Below are 19,620 nucleotides of genomic sequence, written 5' to 3' on the forward strand. Positions count from 1 at the left end.
GGCACTTGTGCCTTCTGAGATAACAAGTGTCCATTTTGCCTCACACTAGTATGCCTTCACATTTAGTCACTAGGTTCGTGACAGAGAAGTTACATTTTATCTGTCGAGTATTCACTGTGGGATTTATGTATATAAATTTAAATAAAAAAAACCCAATTTATAACTTTTGTATCTGGGAAACAATTTCTTGAAAATATAGTCACAAGTTCAAAATCTGGAATGAGTGAAAAGACAGTTTGGTCGCAGGTAGAAATAAGATAAGTATCGATTCGAGAAATAAGATAAATATGAATACATGTCAAAATGAGAGAACGACCCCTTACGTCACCGACTATTAAGTTGACACGTTGAATGAAGTCATTTGTAAGGAGCCAAGATTGATTATGTGCTGTCGGTCGGGATCCACTGGATTCGCGCCACGTGGCAATGCGTGGTTCCTTAGTACTTACGTGCCTCGGCGTAGTTTTAGATATTTGGAGGCTTCCTTGCCGTTTGGGAGTATATTTGTGGAATTTATCGACTCAGTTCTCCAACTGCATTAATAGTTCAGGAGAAATTTCAAAATAAATATCCCCCAAAAAAAAAAAGGAATAATGGACTTTAAACCTGAATAATAGAGAATTCTAGCGTCTGTCCTATTTGTTTCAAATGTCCACTTTTCGCGCCTTAGTTTTCCAGTGTCATGCTTTATCCAAGAGTTTCACCTGAACCCATAACTTGTTCTAGGATTCGTATACTTGTGAGGGTGGGGAGCCCAGAAACAAACCAAAAGGCTAGCAGTAGTTGTGTACAATTCGAAGAACTGAAGGAAAAACCAAAAAAACAAAACAAAACAAAATTAATCTTACAGTGTTCTAAATGACGATCGGTAGGCGACCACACCGCCTACGCATGAGGCGGGTGTTATAGACGGCCCAAGCTATATGACGTTGAGAGGCGGGTCGAGGTGGTGAGCAAGCGGACGAGGCGACGAAGAGGCGGACATTCAAGATTTCTAAGTTGTATTCAACAAATTTTAAAAACCTAGTCAAAATCAATTAATTTTAAATTTCAAAACCTTAGCATACTCCACTTTCTTTTTTTACTTTTGTTTTCATTCTCAATCTCAAATCTCAACTCTCAACTACCAAGCCTACCACACACTATCTGCAACATGTTGAAAGTTAAATTAATTTTTTGATAAAAATAATTATAAATACTTTGTTAGTATAATAACATTAATATGATGACGAAGCTTTATTAATTATATTGTTGGTTTGCATTTATATATTTATTTGCACATCATTTAGATGCTATTATATTGTATGAAGTTTTTTTGTGCTTAAACATTATTCAATTACACATCTTATATAAAAAATTGATGATTATGACTATATATGATTATCTATGTTTAAAAAAAAAATACTTAAAAAAATTCAACCACCTAAACGGCCGAACCTTGGTCTTATACAAGGTACGTCGTCGGATAAAAATCGACAATCAACACGCCAAATGTGGAATGCCTCACACTTATTATGAATCAAACCAAATGGTCATGGTGTTCGCTTTTGGCATATGACCTCTTTGATTTCGAAAATTTATGCCTTCGTATGATTAATTTTAGTCACACTATCCAGTCGGTCTCTCTAAGGTACCTATTTCTTTTGGATAATTATACAGTACACTAAATTCTACAAAAAAGAAAGGAAGAAAAATCATCCATGTGTGATGCACGGGTGCTCCGGTTGCTAGTGTAAAGAATGCAGAATAATAACTCCTGTGGAATATAGAGGAATACTTTGGTACAGCCTCTTCTACCTTGTACATTGAGCCGTGTAACGCATTGAAATCTACCCAACAGTGTGTTGCTTGCAACCCTTTGGACCATAATGCTGCGAGCCGCGCCTCACCATTTTCCTACACAAATAGCAATAATGGTTTTGGCATGCCCAACAAAATATGTGATTGTTATTGCCCACCTGTAAAGATTACAACAAAATTAGGCAAAGGAGCGAGTTAACCAAAAACTTAGACAGGTGAATAAATTTGAAAATAAAATAGTTTGTATAGAATAAAGTTAATAAGAATTCGCAAAGAGGAGACTATCCGGAACCATAATCGTTCATGTAAACAAGGGACTACACAAAACTGTACTTTTTAAAAAATTACTGCTACTACTTCTAACAACCAGTAAAATTGTATTTGATTTTCATTGTTTGTGAGTATAATTTGTAATAAGGTAATAAGGTTTATCAGGAAATCTGTCTGTATAATTTGTTTTCTCAATAGCATTCTTACTATGTGTGAAAAAACAAAGTGGACTATATAATTGGGACGGAGGGAGTAATAAAGTTTATCCGATAATCTTGTGTGGCAGTTGCCTACAAAATATTCAAGTCCTTGCTATCTCTTGTGACTTGAGACGTGGCAATACTGAAACTGTTCCTACAAAATCCAACTACTTCTATAAACCAAACAAATAAGTCGATACTTTCACTCACCTTTACATTGTCCTGACCACAATTAGGACATGGATGAGCATGATCAGCAAATAGTTGTGCTTGCATTTGTCCAGCAACTTGCCGACCATTCATCTCCTCCCATTTCTGAATTTCTTCCTCAGGGAAAAGTTCACAGTTTCCATCTCTAAGTTAAACAAAATATCATATATCCAGAAAGATCAACAGATAATTACTGACAAAATTCCAAACAGAATTGAACTATATTGTGTCCAAGCGGACAGCAAACCTGAAATGATCATATCCGGAAATCGCCTTATTACAACGGTAGCAGAAATATTGCCCACAATTATTGCACACCATCTTATTGCAACCTTCAGTACGAGATATAGCCATCTTACAAGAGGGGCATTGTTTTGCGAAACGACTTATCTCCCTGACACTAAGAATCTCACTGATCATATCTTGCTCTCGACGCCTTTGCTCATCTTTCATTTGAGATGAATTTTGTCGCTCCTGATATTAAGGTCAAGACCCAGCAAAAGTAAATGTACAAATTCTAGAAAGGTACTAGCAAAACACAGGAGAAACAGATGAAGAAGAAAATATGAACTAAATTCATCTTTTACAGTTCAAGACTAAATCAAATTTAAGTTTCATGAAATAATTTTTTCGTTTGTAAACTTAATTATCAACCCATTTTTCATGATTTCAAATTTATCACAATTGAAAATTATGCAACACAACCAAAAAAAAATTCCAAATACAAAAAAAAAAAAACATCAATGAATTTATCTACTAAAAAACTAGGTATAACAAAAGCCTATCAAAACTAAAATAAAAAGTAGCTCAATAGTTTCTTTACATGCCAAGGGTAGCTTAGGGAATGTTAGCAACCTCAAAAAAAAAATGTGATTCTTTACTAATCACTTTAAAAAATCGGTTGTGCATGTTTCTTAACGCCAGATTTTGCGTTAGCTTCTACTTAATTTTAATCAAAATCTCAAAGTTGGTATTATGATGATTTTGATTATTCAAAAGTGATTATAGTATTTTAGTAAATAAATGAAAATCTCTTCTCCCAATAATTTGAAGTGAGAGAGCGGTGTGTTATCTAATTAAGGCTATTTTCGATAATTTAGTAAAAAAAACTAGTATTAAAATCATTTATTTATCACACTTTAGCTTAAATATTTTCATCGTTTCACTTTATTTTTAAACACTAACCACTTCTGATTTTCCTCATTTTCTTCACAATTTCTAAATTTAACTCATTTATCTAAAAGCATATATTTTGCAAACGTTACCTTAGTTGAATAATTACTAACTTCTGATTTAAGTTTCTTGGAATGAAAAATTAGAACCCGCCTTTTAAATGAGAGAACTCATGAGAGCTTCCGTAAAGATAATCATATCTTACAATTTGCAGCAATTTTCCCATATTCAAATTATTTATACACTGATACATGACTCTGAATTGTGAAAAAATATATGGTTTTTTGCAATTATATTCAGATTTGCAGCTCAAGTTATGCTTCACACTAGCATGACAATAATCTATATTATACCTATAAAAGTGTGGATCACTCATTTGTTTTCCGATTGTGAAAAGACACAAATGTCTTCTTATTAATATGAATTCAAAAAATCATATAAGGATATATATGTAAAATTGTAACAAATGCTAATAAATTGTCATTACAACATACATTGATTGTAGTAATTTATATCATTTCAATAATAAAATGTAAATCATATATTAATTTTATCAAATAATTGATCTTTATAAATAATTGATCTTTATACTACATTTAAATGTTTTATTCTTTTAATTTTATATCTACATTTTTTTAATGATTTTATTATAATTTTGTAATTATGTTTTTAGTGCAATTTCTAATTAAGTAATAAATAAATTATAGTATTACAAGAAGATATATAAAAAAATTTAACTATATGTCCAATAGTAGAATAACATGATAAATATAAAATAATATGATAATGTGAAGTTTAATACTAACATATTTTATGGTTTTTTAAACAAAAAATTGAAAGTAAATAGGTTAATAAATTTATTAGAAGAATTTATATCAATAATTATGAATGCTAATATGTTAATAATCTCATAAAATATGAAGCTCTTAGAAAAATTTGGAGAGTTTGACTATAGTAAGAAAGTAAAGATTTTAGTAGCACTTTTAAAAAAGATTATACATACGACAAATTTATAAATTCAGCACACACAAATTTGGTGATATTCGAAATATCTACTAAGATTGATTAAGATTTAGACATTAAATTAAATGTCTAAAGCTAAACCTGACAATGGTTCTCAAGAACAGTAGAACCAAAATCAGACTAAATCTTTTCTTAGTTTCAATTCCAAAATCAGTTATCATAATTTTGTAATTTAAAAATTCTTTAATAGAAAATTGTAAAATAAGAAATTTTGAAAATAATATTACATAAAAATTGAATAGATATTCGATAATAAAAAATACATTAGAGAAATAATATTTTCTTCATACATAATTCTTACAAAAAATATTAAAAGAATAGCTTTTTTTTAATAAAATATATTTTTTATTAAAAATATAAAAGAATATATATTTAACTATTATACTTATAAAAGTGTAAAAAGAATAACAAAGTTTTTCATTGTAACTTTTCTACTATTCCCATAAATTGTGTGTTGTTAGATTAATTGTATGAAAAATTTTCTACACAATCATTAAATACATGAAGATCATAATAGTATTTTTATTTTTTAATAGAAATTTGTAACAAAATAAATTTTGAAAATAATGTTACATAAAAATTGAATTGATATTTGATAATAAAAATACATTAGAGAAATAACATTTTCTTGATAAATAATTCTTAGAAAAAATATTAAAAGAATAGATTTTTAATTTTAAAAAATAATTAAAAATATTAAAAGAATATATATTTAACTATTATACTTATAAAAGTGTAAAAAGAATAGCAAAGTTTTTCATTGTAAATTTTCTACTACCCCCTTAAATTGTGTGTTGTTAGATTAATTGCATGAAAATTTTCTACACAATTTATAGGAAATCTATGCATTAAAAATGAATATATATTTGATAAAAAAAATATTATTTTATCTATATACCTACAAAAGTGTAGATCATTAGCCATGTTTTCCAATTGTCAAAAAATAAAAATGACCTCCTCATCAATACAAATCCTAGATTCAATAAAGATATATTTGTAAATTTCTAATCGTTGCAAGTGTAAAAATGAAATATCAAAATTTTTTATTTATTCCGCCTAATATATAATTAATTAGTAGCCTAATTATTCCACATAATATATAATTAATAGTCTAACAAATGCTAATAAATTATCACTACAATATACATTGATTGTAATAATTTATATCACTTCAAGAATAAAATGTAACTCCTATATTAATTTTCTCAAATATTTCATCTTTATACTAACTTTAAATATTTTATCCTTTTAATTTTCTTTCTACATGTTATTTTATGATTTTAATGCAATTTTGTTATTATATTTTAATGTAGTTTCTGATTAAATAATAAATCATAGTATCACAAGAAGATATAAGAAAAATAATTATATATGCAATAATACAATAACATGATAAGTATATAATAATATAATAATATAATATTTAATAATAATATATTTATAATTTTTTAATTAAGAATTGAAAGTAAATAATTTAATAAATTATTTAGTATAATTTATATCAATAATCATGAATGTTAATATACTAATAATATCATAAAATATGAATCTGATAGAAAAATTAAGAGAGCTAGCTATAATAAGAAATTTAAATATTTTAGTAGCAATTTTTTAAAAATATATATATCAGACAAGTGTTTTAGTGGAATCCTTCCTACAGAGGAAGAAGGGGTATGAGTGTTTTTCTCCGAACATCCATAAAATTCTCGTGTCTTTACTTTTCACAAGTTTTTACATTTCAAACTATATCTTGTTGTTTAGATTGCCAACCGGTTGAAAATATTAGAAATATTGAATCGTCTTTCACACTTTTCACGTGGTTCATATTCTAACCGTTTGAGAAAATCTTTCAACCGCCTAAAAACGATTGAAGACAAATTTTAAAAGCAAATATTTTTAAAAGAGTTTATTCACCTCAATTAAATTCTTTTCTGATCCCAGTAATATACAATCACTAAACACATACAAATACATAATACATATATATATATATATATATATATATATATATATATATATTTGTAATTGATGGCTTAATGAAAAATATAAATTATATACTTTTAAAAAAATTATTTATTAAATAATGTATATGAAAATTAATTTATCTATGATATATAATTCTAAAGCAAAAGGTAAAAAAATTCTGTACGAGGTTAAATAATATTTAAATTGAATATTATAGGTTATATTTTATTATCAATATTATTATTTCATTAGTTTTGATAATATTTTGATGAGTTAGTCACAAATATTTTAAATTGATAATTATTTGTCCTTAGTGTGCTTCACTTATATAAATTATTATATATGTATTTATAAAATCCATAATTTGATTGATTTTTAGGTTATTATAACTTATACGTGGTGCTTAGATATATATTTTTTCAAAATTTATTTCAGTTAAATTCGTTCTATATATTATACTCATTATAATTTATTATATAACATAAAATCAATTGCTTGAATTTTTAATTTGAGAAACAATTTTGAAAGTAAGGTATATACGTTCTTAATTAATTTATTCGTCTAATATGACAATAGACTAAACCAATATGTTAAGACTCATAAGAACATTTCTCAGAAAATGGAGAGGTTTCATTGTTCGGTTTACCGCGATAAATGAGCTTCCAAAATTGTATCCAAAGGAAGAAAATGAACTATTTATACTAAACTAAAAATAAGAAAAATGTGTTTTACTAAAAACGTGTTTTGTGAATCTTATTCTACCAACACAATATAAATTTAAAAAAAATTTATTCAAATTATTTTTTAAAAAAATCAAATTTTAATTTTTATTAACTAATTAATATTCACGTGCGATGCACGTGCTTCTTGCTAGTGTAAATAAAGTTTACAAAACATGGAAACTCCGTACCTGGAGAATAATTAGTTTCATCTCTGGTGTCATGCATGCAACTCCAACATGGCGTCGTTCCCTACAAAGCGAACAATAGCTATAGAAGCAGTTCGAGCATTGCACATGGTGATCTTCATCCTCAAGGCAGGCTGTCTCACATCTTGGGCAGTAAACTACATCAGACATTAAATCAAGTGCTTTCTGTAGCATAAGGGACTCCCAGTTTTCAAACTCTTCTTCACCCAGTAATCTTTTAAGCAGACCAGGTGGAATTATGCCCCCGCATTTTGTGTAAGGGCATTGCAGTTTCATTACTGTTCCTTCCTTTAAATGCACGTCAGAAAAAGTTTTCATGCATTTCCAGCAATAATAGTGCTGACATGGAAGCCTGATGAACTCTGAGCCTAATGAAAGTCAACAATTTAATTCACTATTTCCAAATCATCATAAGAAAGCCAATTTCTGAACCTAAATTATTTAAGGTTCTAGTTATTTTCAAAGCATCATCAGGAAGCCACACCACAACTCACTAACCTCAATGCCACCTAAAACAAAAGATTCAGTAGATTTATATCCTTTGCCGATAGAGCTTGATTGTGTGAGTGGATGAAACAAATTGTGGGACAACAATGTCATTAAATCACATTCACTCTTACTATGATCAGGGACTACGCAGTAAATAATTTGCATGCATCAACCACTCATTATACAAAACAAGTTGCAAAGAGCCAGATTAAATACCAGAAAACTCGCCAAAACAGATTTTGCATTCTTGAATGTTTCTGCAGAAATTCTCATGGCTGTGTTCATCATTGTAACTCTTCATCAAAGGAACGTCAACATCAGGGGACACACTTCCAGAGATTGCCCGTATATCTCCATGCTTTACATCATAAGGCCCAAGAATCATCTCATTGTCAAACCCAAGATAAGAGAGGGTACAACAGCGTAACCACTCCACCCATTGGTAAATAATCTCCTGCCCTGCTTGTTCTTTCCAAATAGAATCAAGCTTGTCACAGAGATCGGAAATTTTAGCAGAATTCAGCCATTGAACTGATAAGATAATGTATGGAACTAGGTTGCTAGGGTATGATTTAGGTAATAAACATGTCAATATAATTGGTGGGAGATATTCGACTCTGAAAGAGTATGAGAAATCCAGAGAATAGTCGTCTCTTTTGTCAAGGCTGTTGGAGGAGCAAAACTTTGCAATGACGTTAAGTCCCTTTGGCAATTCAACATGAACATGAATCTGCAAAACCAAATCAATGTTAGAACTTCTTTCAACAAAAATATATACTTATCAATCGTGAAATAACCTGGAAAGACTTGAAGCCACTCTGGTTGTCTAAAATGACGATATCATCTCCATAAATGTATTCCAGAGCTAGCAGCTGCAAAAATGAAAACCACAAACAGTGAGAGAGAGATCACTGCCTTGTAATATGTGAAAAAGATAATATCTTTTATAGATATAGATTATTTTGGAACGGATAAGTTCTTGCGCAAGCAACACATTTACAAGATCGACCAATAAGATTTGAAGCCGGTCCAGCTAGATAATCTTCAGATAGAAGATCACAATCCTGGATATCAGCAGTTTATACCGAATTTACCATGTGTAGACTAACTGAACAGAACTCCACCAATGTGTGATTATCAACCTTGAGAACCAAGGAAAAGTAATAGCTATATAAATACCAGAACAAGGGTTCCTACATAAAAAATATATGATAGCTTCAACTTTATAGCAAACCGAAAATACCCATTCAGGATTACGGCACTTATCTAAACGTCCTCCTACTTGTTTAACTAACAGTCATTATCATTCGTCATAAAAATATGATCTAATCAGTGCTTTTTCTTCATTGTGATGCAAAAGATTTTGGTTTTCCCTTCAACCTAAATGAAAATCCATTTAGGTGATGCCTTCAATTTCTAAAATACTTCAGCAACTCACATAACTCGATTAAGTTCTGCATGCACTTACGTATCATCGAGGTAAGTTTTCCACATTTGTAACAGAGTCTTTCTGGCTTCAATAGCATCAAATAGTGAGCAAAGTACCCCACGTTCCTCCACTTTAGATTAGTTTCGAAACGCTTTACTTTTGCTATAGAAAGCTGCTAGCTTTTTAGTCAATCATACCAACAAGGATATATTCTTTCATAGAACTTATGTGAAAATACAATACAAAGATTTCACCAGGAAATTCATAGCTAGACCGAAGCATATAGCCGATCTCATTACACCAGACAGAGAGGTAAATAATACATTGGAGAAGCACATTTATGGAATAAAGAACGAAAAAGTAAGATACAAACAAACAAGGCACATACAATAATTATCAAGATAGAACGAAATAAAAGCATCATCACTTGAGTACCTCATCCTCCTGCCGCTGAATATTGACGCTCACCTGCTCCTCCGACAACTCTGGTTCTTCAACACTACTTCTAAGCTCCTCCAGCCGTTTTCCAGCATCATCCAAATCATTATTGTCATTAAAACGAGATCCTTTAACATTCTCCACTACTTTTCTACTGTCAGCTTCGCACATATTCTTTTCACCTCCATCACAATCAAGATTCAATTTTGAAACTGTCACACACTTAGAATCATCCTCTAAATCGTGTATATTATCATAATCCGAATCAAGCCTCGATATTGAGCCGGACCCAGTATCAGAACTCCAAGTTTCCTCGTTTCCTTTATCAACCTTCTTAGAATTTCTGGGATTTTGAGTACGTTTTTGGTGTTCTGGAGACAGCCTTTGAAAACGCTCCGGAGTTGACATTGATGAAGAGGTTTCAGGCTCGGAAGTCGTGATTGAGGATAGGTCTGGTCCTCAAGTTCTCGTTAGTTTGTGGGTATGGGGATGATTCCCTTCTCCGACGCCGTGATAGATCGAAGTTAAAGGCGGGGTCGGAGATGGCACTGATCGTCGGTCAAACGTTTCGCCTATACTTCAATGTCGGCCATTAGGTGCGATTATTATTTTTAATTTTATCAAATAATATTATATAATTAATATAAAATTATTTTTAATTTAAAAAATTTATTCGAATTAAAAAAAATTTATTTAAATTTTTTTATAATAAGATAAGAAAAATAATTATGAAATTAAATATTTTAATATCTTCTAAATCATATATTATTACATATTTAAATCTTATTTACAAATTAATATTTTTTTTATAAGTTTACCGTGTGTAAAATTAAAGTTAAGAAAATATATATTTTGTGTATCAATTATATTTGAGCAGTTTTATAAAAATTTCTAAAGCAAAAATTTGTGTGAGACGTATAAATTATATTTGAGCATTTTTATAAAAATTTCTATGGCAAAAACTTGTGTGAGACGGTCTCACAGGGTCGTATTTTGTGAGACAAATCTCTTATTTGGGTCATCTATAAAAAAATATTATTTTTTATGCTAAGAATATTATTTTTTATTATGAATATCGGTAGGGTTGACCCGTCTCACAAATAAAAATTCGTGAAACCGTCTCACAAATAAAAATTCGTGAGACCGTCTCACAAAAGACTTACTCAAATTTCAAACAAAAAAAATCTTGTGAGATTGTCTTACGTGTCAATTTTGTTAGACAGATCTTCAACCTAATATAAATTAGTTAAAAAGCAAAAACTTGTGTGAGACTGTCTTACGGATCGTATTTTGTGAGACGAATATCTTATTTGGGTCATCCATGAAAAAATATTATTTTTTATGCTAAGAGTATTACTTTTTATTGTGAATATCCGTATGGTTGACCCGTTTCACAGTTAAATATTCGTGAGACCGTCTCACAAGAGACATACTCTTATTAAAAGTGTTATTTTATGTAAGAATATATTATTTTTTATAATAAATATGGACCAGAAGACTCATCTCATAAATATAAATCTGTAAGAACAACTCATAAAAAACTTATTTTTTGTAATTAAAACCTACTTACAATATCATGTATAAAAATAAAGGTGGAAAATGTAAAAATAAATACATTGATCGAGAGTATTTATGCCATTTTTAAAGAAAATAATTGTATCACTTGTTATAAAATTTAAATGAATTGAGCGTAGTCCTAAACTTTTAAAAGAAAACATTGTTCATGTTTACTTGAATAAATGTAATTGGACATGATAAAAAAATTTAATTTTATGATTGTCAAATTATTTGAGTTGGAGATGGAATAATAAAGAATAAATAATTATATATTTTATATGATTGATTGAATTTCAGATAATATAGAAGGTATATAAAATTTTATATTACAAATAATTTTTATATTTTATATATAATGAATTCATTGATGCATAATAAATAATTAATATATTGATCAAGGTACACTGTATAATAATACACAAACCATTTAGGGGTGATCAAAACTTTTTATTAATTATCCAAACCGAATTACACCACACTGTTTTTTCTAATATTTTATAAAAAACTGCGATTAAAAATACTAATTATAAACCGCACCACGTACACGGTTCGCTTTTTTGCCAAAAACCGCACTAAACCACACCGCGCCTAAACTGTTTGTCATACTATTTGGTCTAAGTTCTAATAATTTATAAAAAAAAATACCTAATTAAAAAGTCGTCATTCACTATATCTCAACTCTTTTCAAAATTAATATTTCTACAAAGAAAACTCATTTTGTTCTTAATTACTCTTCCTATTAGTCTTTTATTATAATATTTATTTATTTTACTACAAATATATTAATTAAAGTTCGAAAGTAAAAAAAATACAAAATAGTGTAAATGTTTTTTTTTATGAGTGTGTTGTGTTTTTCAAATGTTAACTTAGTTTAATATTGAATATTACTATTTGAATTATATTTTATATTTGGAAGACATTGTATTATTATTGTTTCGAATAAATTTTCTAATATTTTTCATAGAAAAATCGCAAACAGATCGCAACCGTCTGAAACCGCTCAAATCGTAAAACTAATTCTATATGTAAAACCTCAATTTTAAAAAAAAAATTTAACCAACCATATATGGAAATTCAATTTGAATATTTTTTTAAAAAACCGCAAAACTGCATTGTAATCACCACTAAAACAATATGTCGTAACTACTTAACCATTTTAATGGGTGGACAAAAATATTCATTCTTTTATCTAATAAAGTTATCACAACGACCTATTTTGGTAATTCCAAAAATAACTAAATGAATTGTTATGCTCGATGAGTGTGCTTTAGATGAGTTGAATAAACATTTCACGATTTTTTTATATTGAGTATTAAATGACCTCTGATAATGTTAATAATAGAAGTATGATCTCGACCATCAAAGATCAACATACAATTGAAATGCCATGCGGAATGAGTCTATCGAACTTTGCGAACAAAATTAGAAGTAATAAAAAACTTGGTGATTGTTTCTGAAAGTTCGAATGATAAAAGTCTTCTACGTCTCTTATTCTTTTGTTTTCTGTGGTTATTCACTAAAATACTTTGATATTTACAATTTTTGTAAACACCCAATTTAACAGGACTTAACAATGCATAGTGAAACTCTTATTATCGACTTTTTCACAACTCTTAACACGAACTTTCGAAGAAAAAGATTATTCATGTTAGTTATAAAGACTCACTTAAAAGATAATAGAAGTATGAGAATAAAGTAAATGTAACTATTGCACAAGATGATTTCTAAAAAAACTGATAAGATTTTGAGAGTGTGCTTCAAGTATTTTCAGCAAAGTTCATAGAATGATAACAGTCGATAAATCGCACAAGTGTCTAAAGTCTGTTATGAGATAATTGTTGGCCTTTTATCGGTGTTTTCTAGTGTTCGGATATGAAAGACTATAAATGATTCGTACTGAGGCCTCACACACTTTGTCATGTGTCATCCATTTTGATCCAAGAACGTAAGGCGACAATGAATGCTTGTGACACTGACATCCAAATCCCTCATAAAGTGTTTTTTTTAACTAGAATACTGAACATTTTCTCAATGTTCAATTTGTTTATTTTATGTTCTATTAATAAAGAGAATAAATCAAATGTTCATAAATGATTGTTGACAAGATCCAGTAGTCTGATGATGATCAATAATGCTTGTCCATTTATTTCGATAAACCTTGAAGAACTATCAGATGTGAGCAAGTGGTCTGCTGAACTTATCGACTACTGAATTTTTCGCATTGCTAAATTTTAATAATCCAAAGCTAATATCTCAAGACGAGCATATCACAAAACTTAAAAGTTTCAACATGAATTGTTTATCATTATCAATAAATCAAGATTCTAAAAAAATCAATTATGTTAAAAATATGTCCAGGCCGCTGCATGAGTTACTAGTTATAATAACAACTAAACATTTGATTGAATAAATTAAGCATGCATAAAAGGGCAGTTCAATCTGAAACTGAATCGGAACCACCACGTTAATAACTGGCTATTAAGAACTGGAACCGAAACCAATCCAAAGTACTGATTTGTTAAAAGTAAACCAAAATTGAACCGGTCCTGATCTAGGTTCCAGACCAGAACCGGTTTGGAATCAGAATCGGAATCGGTATCAGGGATAACTCGACTCGAAAGCAACTGTCTGATTCTGAAATAATCACGTGTGCCAGGAAAACAAAATAACAAGATGAACATGTCACAAGAATGATATACCTCCACATGAATGTCATAATATAATGCCCTAAACTAAATGACATAAATATGTCAAATAATTGAACAATAACATACCTAAACCGATTTTGAACCATAACAAGCTCAAATTTGATCTTCACAACTTTAAAAATAAGATAATATGCCAAATATTTCATCAAAAGACATCAAGGTGATATTTGATCATTTTGACTTGCTCATATACTTAAAAATAGAAAACCAAGTGCAGATCGTTCTATCACGGTTTGAAGATTCAGCACTTAAGAGCATACAATTCATATATAACTCATTATTGGTTCAAATCAATATCTGTCAATTAGAAATGAAAAGAAACTCAAATATATAGTTTGTATTTTTGAAAACATTTTTAAATTCTCAATCGTTTGTGCCTAGAATTAATTAGAACACGTTGCATCAAAATAATTCATGGACATAATTCTATAACATAGCAGTTCCACGAACACATGCATAACTATCTCGATTCTTAATGGAATTATACTATTTTGGTTTCATTTCGAAGATAAATTATAGATCTGCAACTTTGATTTAAACCAAAATTTTACAATCCCAGTGTACACAACTCATATTCCCGAGATCCAGTAGGTTTTCATCCCGACTCAAATACATAACACGGTGTAGACACATTTTGGTATAAAATTCATATCAAATCTATAAGTGATTGAAATTCGAGTATTCTAGTGATCAAAGAAAGCAAACACAACGCACTACAAATTCCCATTGTAAAATTCACAACAACTTTAAGAACTTACCCCCATTACATGACACCTAATGATACATAACACAACTACATTTTTTTTAGCTTAAATTCGAACTAGATGCACAATTATAGTAAGAATTCACAGCTAAATCCATACACATGAGTCTTCAAGTCCTAGAGTACACTGTAAAAGCGAGAAGAAAATCTGGAAGAAGAAGCAGCTCGACCCCTTCCTCGTGCAACTAGGATTTGATCTAGCTTTGATCCTAGCTATATTATCCGTTTTCGAGCTGGAACAAAGATGCAACAGCTAGGATAAGGGGTTGCTGAGCTCGATGCCACCTCTCCGGCAGTTTGGCCAGCAAAGGGAGCTAGAGCAAAGAGAAGAGGCGCAAAATGTCTTCTCCTTTACTTTATCCCTTATTTCCATAAAAAGTAATTATATGTATATGCGTGTAATATAGTATGAGTTGGTTACTAAAAACAGTAATTCATGCTCATTTAACCCGATTTTGTATTTATTTTTCTCTCTTGTGTTATATAAACTATATATGTATTTTATATCGTTTAAATTTACTATGTAGGGCCCAGCGCTTGCCGCTATACCAAAAATTATAGCTGGTGGTAATGGTGCAACTGAAATATTAAACCGCATAGCACCTCAAGCACCATAGTGCGATCGCTCCACCCAGCAGATACAATTATTGCACCTCAACAATCTTTCTACATATAAGTGCACTTCTTGCAATCAATGAGAATTGATCATATGACATTGACTCTCATACCAACGGTAGGAACGAGCGCTTACTACTTTATCAAAAGCTATAGATGGTGGTAATTGTGTAACTCAAATCTTTTAAATCGCATAGTAGCCCAAGTTTCATGGTTCGATCGCTCTATTTAGAAGAGACAATTATTGAACCTCAACATCCAATATTCTAAAATACATTTTTTATCACATGTTTTAAATTTATTTGGCACAATTAATTATCTTAATTATTAAACTCAATAGTTATTCTAATTATGTCAAATCACCGAATAATTAATTACATCATTTACATGACTTTACATTTTTTAACATTATGGCGAGTATTAGAGAATAGAGTCGATGAACATAGGACGTCAGAGACAATCTTTCTAAAAAAATGTTTGAATAGTATTATGTGAACAAGGATTGTAAATGAGCCATATTCGGTAGCATTTTTGGTTGACAAATCAACTGGAATTAACTTTTTGCGGACTTTGGGACACCATAAATATTAAGAAAGATCAATATCCATAAACTCATCACACGAACTACAATTCTTTTTAAGCAGGATCTTCAAATGAGAATAACTTCGATATTTTACAGTTGTGGAAAGAAAATTCAAGACAATATGTAATCTTATAATCAAATACAAAACACATATTTTCAGTTCAATGCTCAAGTGTAGCATCGAGTCGGTCTTCTCAACATGAGGCCGAATAATTGGAGATCAGAGATACAATATTTATTCAGAGTCGCTCCCGTACTTCTATTACTACATGATTAGTTTAACGCATAAAAAAAGACGACAAATACTACCAATGAATTTGCGAGCCAACACAATGAAGTAGAAGAATATTCCAAAACTATTTTAATTAATTAACCCGATTTTATATTTATTTTTCTCTCTTGTGTTATATAAACTATATATGTATTTTATATCGTTTAAATTTACTATGTAGGACCGAGCGCTTGCCGCTATATCAAAAATTATAGCTGGTGGTAATGGTGCAACTGAAATATTAAACCGCATAGCACCTCAAGTATCGTGGTGCGATCGCTCTACCCAGTAGATACAATTATTACACCTCAACAATCATTCTACATATAAGTGCACTTCTTGCAATCAATAAGAATTGATCATATGACATTGACTCTCATACCAACTGTAGGAACGAGCGCTTACTACTTTATCAAAAGCTATCATGGTGGTAATTGTGTAACTTAAATCTTTTAAATCGCATAGTAGCCCAAGTTTCATGGTTCGATCGCTCTATCTAGAAAAGAATATATATATATATATATATATATATATATATATATATATATATAACTAAACTTGAAGTATTTTTCTAAGTTGAAATTTCAATAAACGAATATTTTTTTTCCGATTGTGTTTGTAATTTTTAATATAATAATTTTTACCATCTGAAAATTTTATAAAAAAAATATATTTTTTGTACATAAATAAATAATAAAATAAAAAACATGGCTTTGAACTAGTCAGAACTGGTTCGATGATACGAAATTGAACTTTCGATTCGAATTGGTTCAAAGGTTTATGTCCTGGAATCGTAATCATTTGGGTTTCGTATGATTCACGAACTTCCGACACATGAATCGATTGAAATTGGACCGCAACCGAAGAACCCTAAACATGCTTAGGATAAAGCAAGTAAACACACGATGAAAACCCGACTCTCATTGTAATAATAATAAAATAAAATAAAAATAAAAATAATGTGTGTGACTACTTAGTTTTAAGACTACATTTAAATGAATGGATTTGAAATCTATAAATTTCTTTATAATTTTATTGTTAACAATGAAATATTAAATTCATGCCTTGTTTATTAATGCAATAGTTACATAAATTAGAATTAATTTCAAATACCTCATTTATATATATATATATATATATATATATATATATATATATATATATAAAACTAAACTTGAAATATTATTTTAAGTTGAAATTTCAATAAACAAATAATTTATTTCCGATTGTGTTTGTAATTTTTAATATAATATTTTTTACCATCCAAAAATTCTATAAAAAAATATATTTTTTGTACATAAAATAAATAATAAAATAAAAAACATGGCTTTGAACTAGTCAGAACTGGTTCGATGATACGAAATTGAACTTTCGATTCGAATTGGTTCGAAGGTTTTTGTCCTGGAATCGTAATCATCTAGGTTTCGTACGATTCACGAACTTACGACACATGAATCGATTGAAATTGGACTGCAACTGAAGAATCCTTAAACATGCTTAGGATAAAGCAAGTAAACACACGATGAAAACCCGACTCTCATTGTAATAATAATAAATAAAAATAATGTGTGTGACTACTTAGTTTTAAGACTATATTTAAATGAATGTATTTGAAATCTATAGATTTCTTTATAATTTTATTGTTAACAATGAAATATTAAATTAATGCCTTTTTTTATTAATACAATAGTTACATAAATTAGAAGTAATTTCAAATACCTCATATATATATATATATATATATATATATATATATATATATATATTTAACTAAACTTTAAATATTATTCTAAATTGAAATTTCAATAAACTAATAATTTTTTTCCTATTGTGTTTGTAATTTTTAATATAATATTTTTTACCATCCGAAAATTCTAAAAAAAATATATATTTTTTGTACATAAAATAAATAATAAAATTAAAAACATGGCTTTGAACTAGTCAGAACTGGTTCGATGATACAAAATTGAACTTTCGATTCGAATTAGTTCAAAGGTTTTTGTCCTGGAATCGTAATCATTTGGGTTTCATACTATTCACGAAGTTTCGACATATGAATCGATTGAAATTGGACCGCAACCGAAGAACCCTTAGACATGCTTAGGATAAAGCAAGTAAACACACGATGAAAACCCGACTCTCTTTGTAATAATAATAAATAAAAATAAAAATAATGTGTGTGACTACTTAGTTTTAAGACTACATTTAAACGAATGGATTTGAAATCTATAGATTTCTTTATAATTTTATTGTTAACAATGAAATATTAAATTCATGCCTTGTTTATTAATACAATAGTTACATAAATATATATATATATATATATATATATAACTAAACTTGAAATATTTTTCTAAGTTGAAATTTCAATAAACGAATAATTTTTTTGCGATTGTGTTTGTAATTTTTAATATAATATTTTTTACCATCCGAAAATTCTATAAAAAAAATATATTTTTTGTACATAAAATAAATAATAAAATTAAAAACATGGCTTTGAACTAGTCAGAACTGGTTCGATGATACGAAATTGAACTTTCGATTCGAATTGGTTCAAAGATTTTTGTCCTGGAATCGTAATCATTTGGGTTTCGTACTATTCACGAAATTTCGACACGTGAATCGATTGAAATTGGACCGCAACCGAAAAACCCTTAAACATGCTTAGGATAAAGCAAGTAAACACACGATGAAAACCCGACTCTCATTGTAATAATAATAAATAAAAATAAAAATAAAAATTATGTGTGTGACTACTTAGTTTTAAGACTACATTTAAACAAATGGATTTGAAATCTATAGATTTCTTTATAATTTGATTGTTAACAATGAAATATTAAATTCATGACTTGTTTATTAATACAATAGTTACATAAATTACATTTCAAAAAAAAAATAGTTACATAAATTAGAACAAATACCATATATATATATGTGTGTATATATATATATATATATAACTAAACTTGAAATATTATTCTAAGTTGAAATTTCAATAAACGAATAATTTTTTTCCGATTGTGTTTGTAATTTTTAATATAATATTTTTTATCATCTGAAAATTCTATAAAAAAATATATTTTTTGTACATAAAATAAATAATAAAATAAAAAACATGGCTTTGAACTAGTCAGAGCTGGTTCGATGATACGAAATTGAACTTTCGATTCGAATTGGTTCAAAGGTTTTTGTCCTGGA

At 28.9% G+C, this 19,620-nt stretch overlaps 1 protein-coding gene across 2 annotated transcripts; it reads right to left on the bottom strand.

Annotated features, from left to right (window-relative positions):
* Positions 1 to 1,452: 1,452 nt before the first annotated feature.
* On the bottom strand, positions 1,453 to 10,513 carry LOC142542783 (uncharacterized). Of its 2 annotated transcripts, XR_012819584.1 has the most exons (8): positions 9,923 to 10,513; positions 8,856 to 8,930; positions 8,275 to 8,788; positions 7,552 to 7,937; positions 2,728 to 2,954; positions 2,481 to 2,625; positions 1,714 to 1,958; positions 1,453 to 1,670 (listed from the first exon to the last, which is right to left on the bottom strand). XR_012819584.1 is itself a non-coding variant. In XM_075649609.1 (7 exons), exons 1-7 carry the CDS (start codon positions 10,331 to 10,333, stop codon positions 1,830 to 1,832), a joined length of 1,887 nt encoding a protein of 628 aa, XP_075505724.1. In that variant the 5' UTR covers positions 10,334 to 10,513; the 3' UTR covers positions 1,453 to 1,829. The 2 variants fall into 2 exon arrangements, 1 of the variants encoding a protein (XP_075505724.1); XM_075649609.1 differs by having other exon boundaries at positions 1,453 to 1,958.
* Between the last annotated feature and the right edge of the window lie 9,107 nt (positions 10,514 to 19,620).

The sequence above is a fragment of the Primulina tabacum genome, chromosome 4 (assembly GCF_025594145.1).
Source record: "Primulina tabacum isolate GXHZ01 chromosome 4, ASM2559414v2, whole genome shotgun sequence".
NCBI lineage: Eukaryota > Viridiplantae > Streptophyta > Magnoliopsida > Lamiales > Gesneriaceae > Primulina > Primulina tabacum.

Coding starts and splice junctions, on each gene's coding strand:
- LOC142542783 (XM_075649609.1), bottom strand. CDS start 10,333: ATGTCAACTCCGGAGCGTTTTCAAAGGCTGTCTCCAGAACACCAAAAA. Junction 8,789..8,855: donor GTGGCTTCAAGTCTTTCCAG/GTTATTTCACGA, acceptor TTGGTTTTGCAG/ATTCATGTTCATGTTGAATT. Junction 2,626..2,727: donor TCCGGATATGATCATTTCAG/GTTTGCTGTCCG, acceptor TGTTTAACTTAG/AGATGGAAACTGTGAACTTT.